The sequence below is a fragment of the Perognathus longimembris genome, chromosome 7, assembly GCF_023159225.1.
Source record: "Perognathus longimembris pacificus isolate PPM17 chromosome 7, ASM2315922v1, whole genome shotgun sequence".
Classification (NCBI taxonomy): domain Eukaryota; kingdom Metazoa; phylum Chordata; class Mammalia; order Rodentia; family Heteromyidae; genus Perognathus; species Perognathus longimembris.
Genome location: NC_063167.1, coordinates 28,486,697 through 28,500,850, shown reverse-complemented (window position 1 = coordinate 28,500,850; position 14,154 = coordinate 28,486,697). Strand labels below are relative to the sequence as shown.

The 14,154-nt window shown below is 48.8% G+C and overlaps 2 protein-coding genes across 4 annotated transcripts in view; one reads left to right on the top strand and one right to left on the bottom strand.

The window, feature by feature from the left end:
• The first annotated feature begins 5,974 nt into the window (after nt 1-5,974).
• On the top strand, nt 5,975-8,480 carry Hyi (hydroxypyruvate isomerase (putative)). The gene is made up of 8 exons (XM_048351088.1): nt 5,975-6,210; nt 6,301-6,412; nt 7,314-7,428; nt 7,569-7,647; nt 7,734-7,783; nt 7,884-7,953; nt 8,082-8,216; nt 8,320-8,480. The coding sequence occupies exons 1-8, from the start codon at nt 6,012-6,014 to the stop codon at nt 8,391-8,393; spliced, it is 834 nt and encodes a 277-aa protein (XP_048207045.1). The 5' UTR covers nt 5,975-6,011; the 3' UTR covers nt 8,394-8,480.
• Szt2 (SZT2 subunit of KICSTOR complex) overlaps nt 8,474-14,154 on the bottom strand; it is a 57,354-nt gene continuing 51,673 nt past the window's right edge. For all 3 annotated transcript variants that reach the window (XM_048351062.1, XM_048351063.1, XM_048351064.1), the window contains 7 exons: nt 12,281-12,494; nt 11,732-11,885; nt 11,493-11,615; nt 10,996-11,401; nt 10,744-10,860; nt 9,483-9,551; nt 8,474-9,329 (listed from right to left, as the gene is read on the bottom strand). In XM_048351062.1, coding sequence (XP_048207019.1) covers nt 9,186-9,329; nt 9,483-9,551; nt 10,744-10,860; nt 10,996-11,401; nt 11,493-11,615; nt 11,732-11,885; nt 12,281-12,494 — 1,227 coding nt within the window. In that variant the 3' untranslated portion in view covers nt 8,474-9,185. The remainder of the gene's footprint in view (nt 9,330-9,482; nt 9,552-10,743; nt 10,861-10,995; nt 11,402-11,492; nt 11,616-11,731; nt 11,886-12,280; nt 12,495-14,154) is intronic.

Below are 14,154 nucleotides of genomic sequence, written 5' to 3'. Positions count from 1 at the left end.
GAGTGAGTTCTAGGACATCTTTAGTATGGGAAGAGTTCAGATGAAGCCAGAAAGTCATCCTAGTTTATCCCCTTACAGGGGCTTTAAGTGCTGAACATAGTGCCTCTTTCAGTTCGCCTTTGCCATATCTCTCTAGCATTAGCTTTGTTCTCCAGATCTGATTGTCCCTACGCATGTGGTTCTATCAGTAAGGAGAGAAGAGGGGATAAATGCTGAATAGACAGTGCTGTTTATAACAGGTATTATGGTTGGTCTACCATTGACCCATCACTATGGCTTGGAAATAAGAATCACATAAGTGACAACACCCATTCACACCTAATGGTGAAACCACAGTGAAATTGATATGCTGTAGTCCCCTTAAACAAGGGAACTGTTCCCAGAAAAAAAAAACAGAGATCCTCTATCAGTCACCTAAAGCAGCTAACAGATGATGCCAAAATTTAGTGCCTCAAAATAGTATTTTTCTACCAAGAGTTTCTATGGATCAGGTAACCAGATGGAGGTTAGTTGAGTACCTCTAACTCAAAGTCTCTCACAAGGCTCTAATCCAGCTGTTGGTTAGGGTACACTCACAGTAAAGCTCAGTTGGGAGAATCTACTTCCAAGCTTATTCTTGTGACTGGCAGGAAGCCTCAGGTCCTTGCCAGCTGATAGCTTGGGTTGTCAGTCAGCTTGTGCTGTGCTATAGTCAGGCCAAGCTATGTAATAGTCAGGCTTCTTTGGTAAAGGTTTAGTCCCTAATTTGACACTATTAGAAAATGGTGGAAACTTTAAGAGGTAGGGCTCGGTGAGAGGTCTTCAGGTAATTGGGGGAGGGGGTGCCTTAAAGATGATTCGGACACTACCTCCTCCTTCTTTCTCTCTTGCACTTCCTGGCTTTGAAGTGAGCAGTTTTGTTCCACCATGTGCTACTGCCATGAGGTGCTGCTTTGCCACAGGTCCAAAGTGAGAGGGACAATCATGGACTGAAACCTCTGAAAGCATGGGCCAAAATGAACCTTTTCTCTTTGTAAGTTGGTTGTCTCAGGTATGTGTTGCAGTAATGGAAAACTGCCTAATAGAGGCTGCTGGAACAAAATACCATAGACTGGGTAGCTAAAACAAGATGCATTTATTTGTTAGAGTTCTGGAGGCTGGGAAATCAGAGACCACAATACCAGCAGATTTAGTTCCTAAGGAAGTGTCTCTTCCTGGTTTTCAGATCTCTTTGTATCTATACATGGTAGAGAAAGGGAGGGCACTGCGCTGGTTTCTCTTCCTCTCCTTAAAGGACAGTACTCCCATCATGGGGTCTTATTCTCATGATCTCATCTGAACCTAATTATCTCCCAAAGGCCTCATTTTAAAATATCATCACATTGGAGATTAGAGCTTGTAATGATTAATCTTGTCAACTTGACTGGATTAAGATTCACCTAGGTAGATTAGTAAAGGACCATTTGAAGTATATCTCAGGGCTTTCCAAGAGACGATTAGATCTAGAAGGCTCTGACCTAATCAATAGGTTAATCCATTGGTGGGTTCAAATTTTGAACAGACTGTCAGAAGATGGTAGAATTGTAGAGTGTGGGGCCCAGAAGTTGGAGGAAGTGTGTTACTAAGGGGACCATGGAGAGTATTGCAGGCCCTGGACCCTTCCTGCTACTCCTCTCTGTTTCCTGGCCACCATGAGGTGAGCAGCTCCTGCCATATGCTCCTGCCTTCTTGATATTCTGACTCATCTCAGGCCCCAAGGTATCGGTCTAGCAACAGAAACCTCTGAAACTACAAGCCAAAACAAATCGTTACTACTTTTCACTTGTTTCTCTAAGATATTTGTCACAAAAACAAAAGATTTGGCTCAGACTTCACATATGAAATTGAGTAGGAGAAGCACATTTAGTCCATAAAAACTGAGAAATCAGTTCTTTGACTCACGGGTGTTTCCACAGGCCAGCATGAGCCAAAATGAACAACATGGCAGCTGGTTTCCTCAGAGCAGACGAATGAAAATGATGGTACCCAAGACAGAAGCCCAGGCTTTCTCTAACCTAATTTCTGAGGTGATTGTCTCACTACTTTCCCTAGTCTGTGTGTGGATAACATATTTAAGGGAAGAGGAATACCCAGAAGCATGAATACAAGGAAGCAGAGATCTTTGAGAACCATTTTATGGCTGCCTACTAGAGGTTCTGAACACATAATACAATAAGATTACTATACTGAGCAGTGACAATCTAAACTATACAGACAATACAAGTGAATCTATAGAAAAACCATGAGATAATAATGGTATCACAATGAAAATGTTAATATAAAATGTGCTAATAGGAGTTAGCATTTTCTACAGGTTTTTAATTTCTTGTTTTTATTAAATATTAAAGTCATACACAAAAGTGGTATCTATAAAATACAAATAAAGAAAAGTGATAAAAATGAACACACATGACTGCATTTCTACCCTCTCCAGAAAACAGTCTGCTGAACTTTGTGATCATCGTTCACTTTATCTGCTTCATTGTTTTATCACAGATATTTTTATTCCTATACAAGATATCATTTGGATTTCCCTGCCTTTGACTTTATATAAATGGAAGCATACTGTCTATATTTCTCTCAAGATTTTTTTCTCTGAACATTTATCCACTTGATGTCTTCACACTGACGTTTTCAATTCGAAACAAACTTCACTAAGTTCTTCACATATCGTTCAAATACAAGAACAAACTCAAACATATCATTTGAACCTCCGGCTGTCTCCTTACTTCTCTATGCAATATGGTATTCAACTCATCTATCTATGTCTTGACGGATATTTGGTCTAGTTACATCTTAGTAACTGCATAAATAATGCTTTTATGAATATGACAAGGCTTGCTCCTGGCACAATTGTGCCAATTTCTTCAGTTTATACCTGGAAAAGGAACTGTTGGAACAAAAGGCATATCAGCTTTAAGAGAGAATGCCAAATTGTTTTCCAGAATAGTTGTGGTCATTTACATTCTAATCAACAATGAGTAAAGTTCCCGTTTTCCAAATCCTATCCAATATTTGATGTTTGATTTTTTAATTTTTTGCCATTCTGAAAGGTATCAGATGAAATTTTATTGAGGTTTGATTTGTTTTTCACTCATCATTTGTAATGTGTTTTACCACATTGGAAAGTACTATCCAGTGATCAAATGAGAATCTGAACTTTATACATAGGTTTTAGCCATCATTTGTATAACTCTTTACAGATTGTTATTACCTTAACAAAAATACTCTACCTGCACAAATTCTCTTGTTAAAAGTTAAATGCATGCCTATTATCTTAGTTACTCAGGAGGCTGAGCTGTAAAGATTGAGATTCAAAGCCACTGAGGCAGGAAAGTCTATGAGACTATCTCCAATTAACTATCAAAAAGCCAGAAATGGAGCTGTGGCTCAAAGTGGTAGAGTGCTCACCTTGAGCACAAAAGCTCAGGGATAGAGCCCAGGCTTTGAATTTAAGCTCCAGGGACGAGCACAAAAAAGAAAGCAAATGCAAAAGCATAACCAGTAATGATAATTTAGTGATGCTTATGCTGCAAAGTGGTAGAAGACATAGATAGACAATAAAATGATGAATAAAAATAATTTGGGGGGCTGGGAGTGCTGGGAGAGTATGTAGCTCAGCATAGAGAAAGTTTAGGATGCACAGGGCCCTCAATTTAATTCCTAGCTCTGAAAAAACTGGAGAGACAGAAAAAGGAAAAAGAGGAGGAGGACGATGACGACAACGAGAGAAAGAAGAAAAAGAAAATGACCAGAGAGAGAAGAGAAAAGCAAGAGCAAGAGGGAGGAAAGATAAATGGAAATAATGTTCATGGATGTTGTACTTCTTATATATTTATTATATGAGGCAAGCACTCTTGCCACTAGGCCATATCTCCAGCCCCTATATATTTATTATAGTAAAGGTGTTAGAAGGAAATTAAGAGAAAAGTAAGTCATGTATGTCTATTTTATACACTACCTCTGCTGCCCTCAAGGAATATATAGGAAGAAAAGTGGTGTATCATTGTGGGCTGGATATATTTTGATCTTGATTCAGAGCCCAGGAGATGGTGCTATTAAAGTCTTAAAATAGAATTTGTATACTCAGGGATTTACAGTGAAGTGTTAATAAAGGAATTTCCCCCTTAGATTTCACTTTGGATTGACAATGGTGTATAAACCTGCTGATTGAGTCAAATACTAAACTTTATGAGGTCATATCCAGATTGGGCCCTATGCAGACCAACTTGGCCAGAACAAGTCAAATGTTTAAGAACAAAGTCAGTTGCAAATGGGCAAGAAGTCAAGTGATCAGTGTTAGCTGATGAGTCTGTCCTTGGAGCTAGAGCTGAAGAAATGGAACCTGCTAAGCACCAGGATGAGCCTGGACCCCAGGTGTCTGAGTGGGTCTAAGTTAAGTGAGATAGGATTGATCAGTCATAGACTAAACACTGGAAGCTGGGTGCTAGGTGCACTTTGAGCTTGTCAGTGTTAACAAAGAAGACAGTTAAGGATTACTTTTACTCATTGATTGTTGAAGTATAAGTTTACATTCAAACTTTTTTTTTTTCCCTTTGGCAATCATGGGGTTTGAACTCTTGGCCTGGGTGCTGACTCTGAGCTCTTTTGCTCAAGGCTAGCAGCACTTTACCACTTGAGCCTCAGCGCCACTTCCGCACTTATGACTTTTTTTTGGTGATTAATTGGAGATAAGAGTCTTAAGGACTTTCCTGCTGGGGCTGGCTTTGAACTTCAATCCTCAGATTGAGTAACTAGCATTACAGACATGAGCCACCAGTGCCTGGCTATGTTGTAGGAATTTGTCTAGTCAAGTGAAAGTGGATTAATTTTAATTATCACAAGACACACAGGCTACACAGATGAGGAAACACCTGAGTGTGGAAAGATCCTTGCCTTGGGAAGTGCAGGCAGCCAGGAAACACTGGGATTTCAAGCCCTGGTATATAGCAGGATTTTTCAATATGCCACCTCTACTTACAGGACTCACGTTATCCTCCTCTATGCTCTAGCTTTTCCTTACTAGTTAACTCTTTTTTTCTTTAGTTAGTATATCCCGTCATCTGGCAAGACCAGCTCTAGGCTCTTGGTTTGGAACTGAGGTTTGAGTTTGTTGTCTTGCACACGGGATGGGTGGGAGTTACACCATAAGCCACCAGCTTAATCTTCACTCTTGGTAGGAGAATCTTGTTGGATGATATTTTTCCAAACCCCTCAAGTAAGAGGCTTCTTCTGTTGGTCGTGGATTCGATGTCTGCCTGCAGCCCCAACAACCGTGCTGCTTAAGGCAGTGACCAATAGTGGGAGAGTTTCCTTTATGAAGGCAAATACCAACGAACAGACATCTCTAGAGATGGAATCTAAGGAAGAGACCTAGAGACCGGTGGGGGTGGGGGGAAGGGCATGAGTGGATTAAAGTGCGCGCGCAAACACACACACACACACACACACACACACACCAGGATAAATGTGGGCGGTCTAGGTGTGTAACAAAAAGCAGTGACTCAAGATTATTGAAGAACATGGGGAAATGCTCACAAAATATTGCTTGAAAAAAAAGATAGGCTATATAAACCTGCATATACAATATGATCAGAACTTTCTGGAGAACCCAAAGCCCTGCATTTATTATTTTCTTAAATCTGCAGGAGGAAGTGAACAGGTTAGGGGTGTGGTAACTGGTGGTCATGGCTTCCACCTGTTCCTCAGTGAACAGACTTCTCTTTTGCGATGTGGAGAAACAGCGTTAAAAGTCCTCGCTTCCTTTTAGCGGGGCTTGGGGCAGCCAGCGTGCGGCTCCCGGCGCCCCGGCCGGCCGGCCACCGCTCCCGGGCTCTCCCGGGTCCGCGCGGTCCGGGACCGTGGCGCCCAGCGCCCATTACGCCCGACGCCGCGCGCACACACGAGTCCTCGGAGGGCGGAGCCCGCCTCCCGCCTTCCGGCGGCGGTCGGACTCTGACCCGTCCGCCCCGCCCCGCCCCTCCGGCCGCGGCATGGCTCCGCTCCGCTTCTCCGCCAATCTATCCTGGTTGTTCCCGGAGCTCCCCGGGCTCCCCGCGCGCCTGCGGGCCGCGGGCCGCGCGGGTTTCGAGGCCGCCGAGGTGGCCTGGCCGTACTCGGAACCGCCCGAGGCGCTGGCGCGCGCGGCGCGGGATGCGGGGCTGCGGCTGGTGCTGATCAACACGCCGCCTGGTGCGCGCGGCGCGGTGCGGCGCGGCGGGGCGGAGCGGGAGGCCGCGGCCGCTGGGCCCGACCCCCCACTGACGCTCGCTCTCTCCGCAGGGGACGCAGAGAAGGGGGAAATGGGGCTGGGCGCCGTCCCCGGCAGGCAGGCGGCCTTCCGCGAGGGGCTGGAGCAGGCTGTCCTGTACGCCAAGGCCCTGGGCTGTCCCAGGTACTGCCTGCCCCTTCGCCCCGGTAATCCTGGCCCTCTCTGCATGTATCTGCCAGTGTCGTTTTGCTGGCTGCTCTTCCAGGCCCATCTCATGCCCGGCCCCATCCTGGTGATCAGGGAAATAGTGAGGGCAATCCGGCCGATGATCCATTGGAGGAGGGCAAGGAAACTCTAGGCGCAGGGTCAGCACCTCACCGTTTGGATGGGCAGAAAGCTGCTTTTTTAGTGCTGCTTGAGCCGGCTTAGGCCCTGCCTCACTGTCGGCAGGTATACTAATCTAGCCAAGGATGCCGTGGGCCAGAAGCAAGAGGAAGGTTTGAGGGTTCAGCTGGAGTTTATGAGGCTGGAGGGGTAGACAGCTGGGGTTAGGAGGGTCTGAATGTCTGTCGTATACGAAGCTGGATGCTGAATCTGAAGAGATCTGAAGGTGATGGGAGAGGGTGGAACCACGCCTTAAAATGGGAATGGGTAAATGTCAGATTCTGCAGAGGTCAAATAGGTTTGTTGAGAAGAAACTGGTAACAAGGGGCTCATTACTGTTCGTGAGTGGTAGGGGCAGAAAACAGACCTGGAAGAAGCCAAGAAACAGATGCGAGGAGAGGAAGTGGAAGCAAGCTGCACACAGTGCACACAAGGGCAAAGTCATTTTAAAAGATGAACCTCAAATTTGCTCTTAAGCTGAGGACTAAGGGAAAAGGAAGGCTGAAAGGTGCAGGAGGGTGTAAGGGATGGACTGAGGTCCCTCAGGCAGGAGGATGGGTTGACCCTAAGGAAGCAGCTGGACCTGGGCGAAAAACATCCAAGTGTCTGAGAAGTCTTAGCATTGTGGCCAGGGGTATGGACAGGAGACCGGGAGAAGGAGCAAGGCAGTGTGAGGCTTCCAGTCCCATCTTCCCCACAGGATTCACTTAATGGCTGGCCGGGTACCCCAGGGGGCTGATGGAGGTGCAGTCAGGGATGAGATGGAGACAGTTTTTCTGGAGAACCTGAGGCATGCAGCTGATGTTCTGGCTCAGGTGAGAAGTGGAAACGTGTGTGTGTGTGTGCAATTGAGGCACCAGGTTGGGCACTGGTCCAGGTTAGAGACAGGTGGTGTTGGCGACTGATAGGGCATGAATGTGGGGAGCTCTATTCACAGCATCCAACATGGTGCTAGGAGAACCTCGTGGGACTGCTGGAGCCCATTAACACCCGCATTACTGATCCCCGATACTTCCTGGACACGCCCCAGCAGGGTAGGACCCCAGCCCTGTGCCGCCTCCTGTCTTTGGTTCCTATGTTCCCCTTGAATCTCATAACCCCACTTATTGGCTTCTTACAGCGTCAGCCATCTTACAGAAGGTTGGAAGACCCAACCTCCAACTACAAATGGTGAGTAGGAAGAAGGGGGTGCTTGGAGAACCCTATTTCCTGGTCTGGGAAGAATAGTTGAGTCACCTGAGGGGTCTGACTGTAGTAGTCTCTTCCTCAGGATATATTCCACTGGCAGATCATGGATGGAAACCTGACAGGAAATATCCGGGAGTTCCTGCCCATTGTTGGTGAGAGGCAATTGCTCTCTCCTGGTCTGGTGCTGCTTCCTGTGGTCGCCTACCCTTCCAACTCTCCACTCTGCCCCTCAGGCCTCAGCAGTAGTCTGGGTCGTTTATTTCTCCCCATCTGTCCACAGGGCATGTGCAGGTGGCACAGGTCCCAGGTCGAGGGGAGCCAGACAGCCCTGGAGAGCTGGACTTCCCCTACCTGTTCCAGCTGCTGGAAGATGAAGGCTACCAAGGTTTTGTGGGCTGTGAGTATCGGCCTCAAGGTAAGGTTCCGGGTATGGCCAGGGGAAGAGGAATGGAGGAACAAGTGTTGGACAGGGCTTTTTTTTCTGCTGTGGGTTGAGATGCCACTGTCTTTCCACACAGGAGACACAGTGGAGGGTCTAAGTTGGCTGCGTTCATACTGGGATAGGCGAGGCCAACCACAGGCTGGCCCATGAGGTCCTGTACATCACCTGAATCCTTCTCTGGACAGTGAGTGAGCCGCTTATCTCCTCCCCGGAATTAAAGACAACCTGCCGAGCATTTTCATATGTGTATGTTATTAGGGTAGAGGACACACAGTGTCTAATGCTTCTGTGTCTCTGGGTTGCTTCCCTCCCATTGAGAAGGAACACAGAGCTTATGCTCAGATCCTCCGGCCAGTGCCAGGACTGCTGTGGAGACCGGAGAACTGAGCCCTCCTTATTTACAGAAGAGGAACCAAGGGTCTGAGAGTACAAGGACTTGAAACTGGCCGCAGATGCTTCAGAGGCAAAGCTGGGATTGGAACCAAGGTGTCTTATGACAGTGGCAATGTTCAGCAGTGATGTCCAAGTGGAAATAAAGACTAGACGGCCAACTGGGAGCATGTGGCTAGCAGTGGCCAAATACTGTGAGGCAGGATTCAGGCAGAGCTTTTAACGGATGAATGCTTGCCACTTGGTTCAAAGAACTCTCTGGATCCCATGAGGAGGACAGGAAAGAGTAATCCACTCTGGAAAGGCCCCGGGGCCTGAGAGGGAATGGGCACCTAGGGAGCTGATCCGACTCTTAAGAGTCCTGGCTGGTAAGTGGTTATGAGTGTTTTGGGAGGGTAGGCTCCAGCAGAGAATCTCAGACATTCACTAACTGTTGGGGTCACTCAGTGCCCAAGCTTTCCCTATGCCCCAAAAGGGCTGATCCATCCTGCCTCAAGTAGACAGTCTTATAGATCCATGCTTTGATGAACAGTGACTCAGTGACTCATTTCCTCAGAGGAGGCGGGTCCAGAGGGTGAAGCATGCTGTGTTGATGACGGATTCCAAGTGGTGGTAGGTGGACACCAGCTGGGCAGGGGGGCTGTCGCTGTCCTGAGGCTGAACTGGGAAGGGCTCTCTGAAAACTACCGTCAGCGACTATGGGGAAGATAGTGGGGGTGAGAGAAGGCCATGGGTAGAACAGGGAATAGGGCCCAGGAAAAAGGGTCACCCCATCCTCAGTAGGGAGAGCATGTGGGGTACAGCCTCCCACTGGTCTGACGTGAAAGCCCCCCCACTTCCTGTTCTCACCGTCTTTCCCAAGTGGGAGTCCAGAAACACTAGCACGAAACAGTCAGTGAACTTCTGATTCAGCACAACCTGCAGTGGCAATGAGATGAAGACAGCTTTGTCCCACCTGAGGGGAACAGACTCCTGCAGGGCTTCCTGCGTGGATGAAGGGCCCACCTGCACTCCCAGGTCACTCAGGGCTGTGCCTCCAAACCATCCCAGTCTGCCTGTTACAGCCTCCTCAGAGTGGTCCAGGACTCTACAAGAGCCTGCCACACCAAAGCCGGTTGAAGAGTTCTCTACCATAGGTACAGCCCTCTCCTTTAGGCTCGAGTCTCATTTATCTCTGTCCCCCTACCCCCACCCCCCCAACTGTCCCCTGATGTCTGGGTGTTAGCTAAGGCTTGGCTTTGGGATCTACTCCCTGGGTGGTTTTTGCCCCTCCCAAGGTATCAGTACCATCTGTTCATAAGGCTGCTGCTTAGGTTTCTCTTGTCTGGTCCCAGATGTTCATACAGTTTCGAGACAGTGAACATCCTGTAGGTTGCACACTCAACTTACTCTGAGCAGAGTACATCACTCTTCCCCTAAACCTGCTCCTGCTTTACCTATACCACTGTAGTCCTGTCTTAATGGACCTCAGTTTCGCTGGATGACCTGTTATACCCCACAATCCTCGCCCCCCTTACACCTTATTATGGGCCCACTTCACCAGATTCCAACTTCTACTTTCTTGCTTAATGTCTCCTCTTGTACGTTCCTATTTCTTTAGTCTCTAATTCCCTGTGTGCATGCCCATCAGCCCATTACTGAAGTGCTTTCCTCTCTGCCTGTCCTTCACAGCTGTGCCTTCAAACTCTACAGACATCCAGGTCACCTAGGGATATCTGAGACAGATCCCGAGTCAATGTGGGATGAAACCTGAACATCTGTATTTCAGTAGGTTTCTAGGTGATGCTGTCACTGCTGGTGTGAAGAGCAGGTGTTACACCCAAGAGCTCCCTTCTGGGACTCCAATCTCTGTGACCAACCACTGCTGAAGTCCTGAGAGCTCCCTAGGTTGCCAGTATCAGAGGCTGTTTGCCTTCAGGCTCTCTAGCCCCAACCAGGAGCTTTGCCCTCAGCAAATCACAAATCAGGAGATGATGCCCAGTGCTCTGAGGTTTTAAATGTATCTGTGGAGTCCTGGGTTGGAGAGGAGTTTGTTTGGCCATGCTGGTGCTCCCTGCCATCTTTAATGAAGATGTCTGCCGCTTCCTTCCAGAGGAGTGAGGGGACTCACCAGGTACTGAGTTCCCAAGTCTGGGCTCTGGAAATGGCGGCAGCTCTGGGGGAAGCGGCTTAGGAGAACCTTGATCAGGCTCTGGTACCAGGAGACTGTCATGGTCAGGAAGCAGTCCTGGGGGGAGGGGAAGTTCATGTCACAGGCCTGGCTTCTTCTGTCCCAGAGTTACCTGGACTCCCTTACTCTCCACTCTGGCTGCCTGTGGCATTCCTGGCACCCACCCAGCCCTTACTACATACGGTCTCTTACCAACTGAGGGTCAATGTCCCCAATGGATTTGGCATGGACTGCCTCCAAGAGCTCCTCCAGCTCTGCCAGAGCTAGGCGTCCTCCCAGCCTCAGCCTGTCAGGCCCTGGTGGCTCCAGCAAGAAGAGGCGCTTCCAGAGGGTGTCCCGCCGGCAGTGACCACCAGCCAGCCGAACCAGCTGAGCCAGCCGTGCCCGGGCCATGCCCACCTCTGCAGCCAGGGGTGGGAACAGAGGAGCTGGCCCAGGGGCTGGGACAAGCCCCGAGGCCTCCCCAGGGCTGCTGGCTGCACTCCCAGGAGCCTCGGGCTCAGGGGGCAATCTGGGTGGCTTTCGGAACCTGCGCATATCAGCAGTGAGTCTGGGGAAGAGCTCTCGTTGGCTGGTGAGCACCACAAAGAACTGCAGCCTAGAGTGGGGGAAGAGCCTGAGTAGGCAAAAAAGACAGGGCAAGAGCCGGGGGGGAAGGGGGAGAGGCTAGGAAGTGAGCTCATGCTGACCGTAAAACATGCCGTTCAGCCTCTCCCTGCTCCTCAAAGGGCACAGCACAGTGACAGACCAGCAGCGACACATCGAAGTCATCCTGATGGCGAAGTCCCTCTGAGTCCAAGTAGGAGCCAGAGCTGTGCAGTGGGGGTGGAGAGGATTGAAGTCTGGGGTTCTAATGAAATTGACCTCTTGCCTACTGCCAGTGTGGTCCCAACCTCAGCCCCATCAGACTGTGCTAGATGAGCCTTACCTGTGCCATGCAGATACCAGAGCATATTCATTATGTTCTGGGCCCCCTGGTCGGGCCATGCGCAGTGGCTTCATGTGGTAAGAGCTGGCATGGTCGGCCACATAGTTGTATAGCTGGTGGGCAGCAATGAGTGGCGTGGGGAGCTCCAGCGTCCCTAAGGGGCAAGTTCCAGGAAACAGCAGACACTAAGCCTGGGACATGTACCTTCAACCTGGCAGGGCAGGGCAGGGCTTGGGATGGCTAAGGTTGACTGATAGGCAGAGTTGCTCAGCTTTCTTAGGGAGATCCCGAGGAACATCCCGAGGAACACTGGGATGAGATAAAAGTGGCTGAGAATACAGACAGGGTATGCATGATGCAGGGTCTGGGTTCTGATAGAAAACCATGAAGAACTTCAGGCCGAGGCACATGGAAACATGGGACATGGGATGGGCAATATGCGTGGTTATCAGCTGGGGACTACTTGTCCAGGAGCTGATCTCACCAGCCCTGGTCTGGAGACACCTCACAGCCATCTTTCTTGGTCCCCCAGTGCCTTTGAGCACTGACCTTGGTAAATGTGATTGCGGCCAAAATGGGGTCCATCAGGGTGGTGGGCCAGGAAGTGTCTCAGGAAGGTAGTGAGGTGGTAGCCGTGCCGCAGTACCAAGTGGGTACCCAGCACGTGCTGGTGCACCAGGCGCAGGTGGAAGTCATAGCTGAAGGAGTGCACATGCATCAGGTCCCGCACCTTGTCACATTCCTCCGTGAACAGCATGGATAGCTGGGGACAGGCAGCAGGCAGCAGAGTTAGGCTGTAGTAGCACAGGCTGCTTGGGTCCACACTCCCCTCCTTCCAGGGAGAAGGGGAGCTTGACAGAGTCCTGTTTGTACACAGCTATGCACACTTTATTGCTGTGTTATAACTGTTTACACAAATCTGGGATCACTTAAAGTAGTGGCCTTTTTATCCTAAATCTCAGATTCCACTAGAGTCTGACACAGATTCAATGCAGCAAAAATCTGCCGAGGTATCCACTAGTGGCTACTCACTATTGGATATACAGTGGAGAACAGATCGTGGGCAGGGAAACCTAAGGAGTTTACAATTTAGTTGAAGGAGATAGGACAATAAATATTAGAATAAATGAATAATTACAAAGTATACTAGAAGATAGTGTTACAGAAAGTAAGGTGAGGATCCAGGTATACAATGCCTATTAGAAAACTTTTCCAAGCTGGACGCCAGTGGCACACGCCTATAATCCTACCTATTCAGGAGGCTGAGATCTGAGGATCGCAGTTCAAAGCCACCCTGGGGCAGGAAAGTCTGTGAGACTCTTATCTCCAATGAACCACCAGAAAAACCAGAGTGGTGCTGTGGCTCGAGTGGTAGTGCACTAGCCTTGAGCTGAAGAGCTCAGGGACAGTGCCCAGGCCCAGAGTTCAAGCCCCACGTGGGTGTGGGGGGAGATGACCAAAACACTTTTCCAGGGACTTTCATCTCTCCAGCATTGTCTGCTCATTAAACTGCCTGCCTTTCCCTAGGAGAGCACATATTATCTACTCTGTACTTTGTACTAGTGTACCAGGTGCCTAGAACGTGATCTCCCTCACTCATTACTATTATTGGGCAGTACTAGGGGTTTGAATTCAAGACCTTGAACTTACTAGGCAGGCCTGCTAGCACTTGTGTCATACCTCCAGCTGTGTGTGTGCGCGCGTGCGTGCAAGCAAGCACACAGGTATGTATGCCGATCCTGGTGTGTGAACTCAGGGCTTGGGTGCTGTCCCAGAGCTTGTTTGCTCAAAGCTAGCATTTGGCCACTTCAGCCACAGCTTCACTTCTGGCCTTTCAGTAATTTATTGGAGTGCCTGGGATGGCTTCAAATCGCAATCCTCAGATCTCAGCCTTCTGAATAGGTAGGATTACAGGTGTGAACCACTAGCGCCAGGCCCTCCAGCCTTTTGACCTGGTTATTTATGGGTTTTTTTTGGTGCCCATACCAGGGCTTGAACTCAGGGCCTCCTGCTCTCACTTTGTTTTTTCTCTACCACTTGAGCTACACTTCCATTTCTAGCTTTTTGCTGATTATTTGGAGATAGTGTCTTAGCTTTGTCTTCCCGGGCTGGCTCTGAGCTATGATTCTCAGATCTTAGCCTCCTGAATAGGTAGGATTATAAGCATGGGCCACTGACTTCCTCTGACACACCTGCCATGGCTAGGCCAGAGTCTCCTCTGATAGATACCTTCCTGAATGAACCACTGATGGAAGGAAGGCAGGAAGGGACATGGAGCTATGTTTCTCTTGTTGGAAATCTCTGTTACTAACAACTGGATGTACAGTTCTGACATGGCAGAATCCATATGGCTACTCTTGGGGTCACTGGGCTTAAGAGAAACAGCTATAGAAACAGCTATAGAAAAGGAAACAGCTATAGAG

Coding starts and splice junctions, on each gene's coding strand:
- Hyi (XM_048351088.1), top strand. CDS start 6,012: ATGGCTCCGCTCCGCTTCTCCGCCAATCTATCCTGGTTGTTCCCGGAG. Junction 7,648..7,733: donor CCTGGACACGCCCCAGCAGG/GTAGGACCCCAG, acceptor GGCTTCTTACAG/CGTCAGCCATCTTACAGAAG. Junction 7,784..7,883: donor CCAACCTCCAACTACAAATG/GTGAGTAGGAAG, acceptor TCTCTTCCTCAG/GATATATTCCACTGGCAGAT.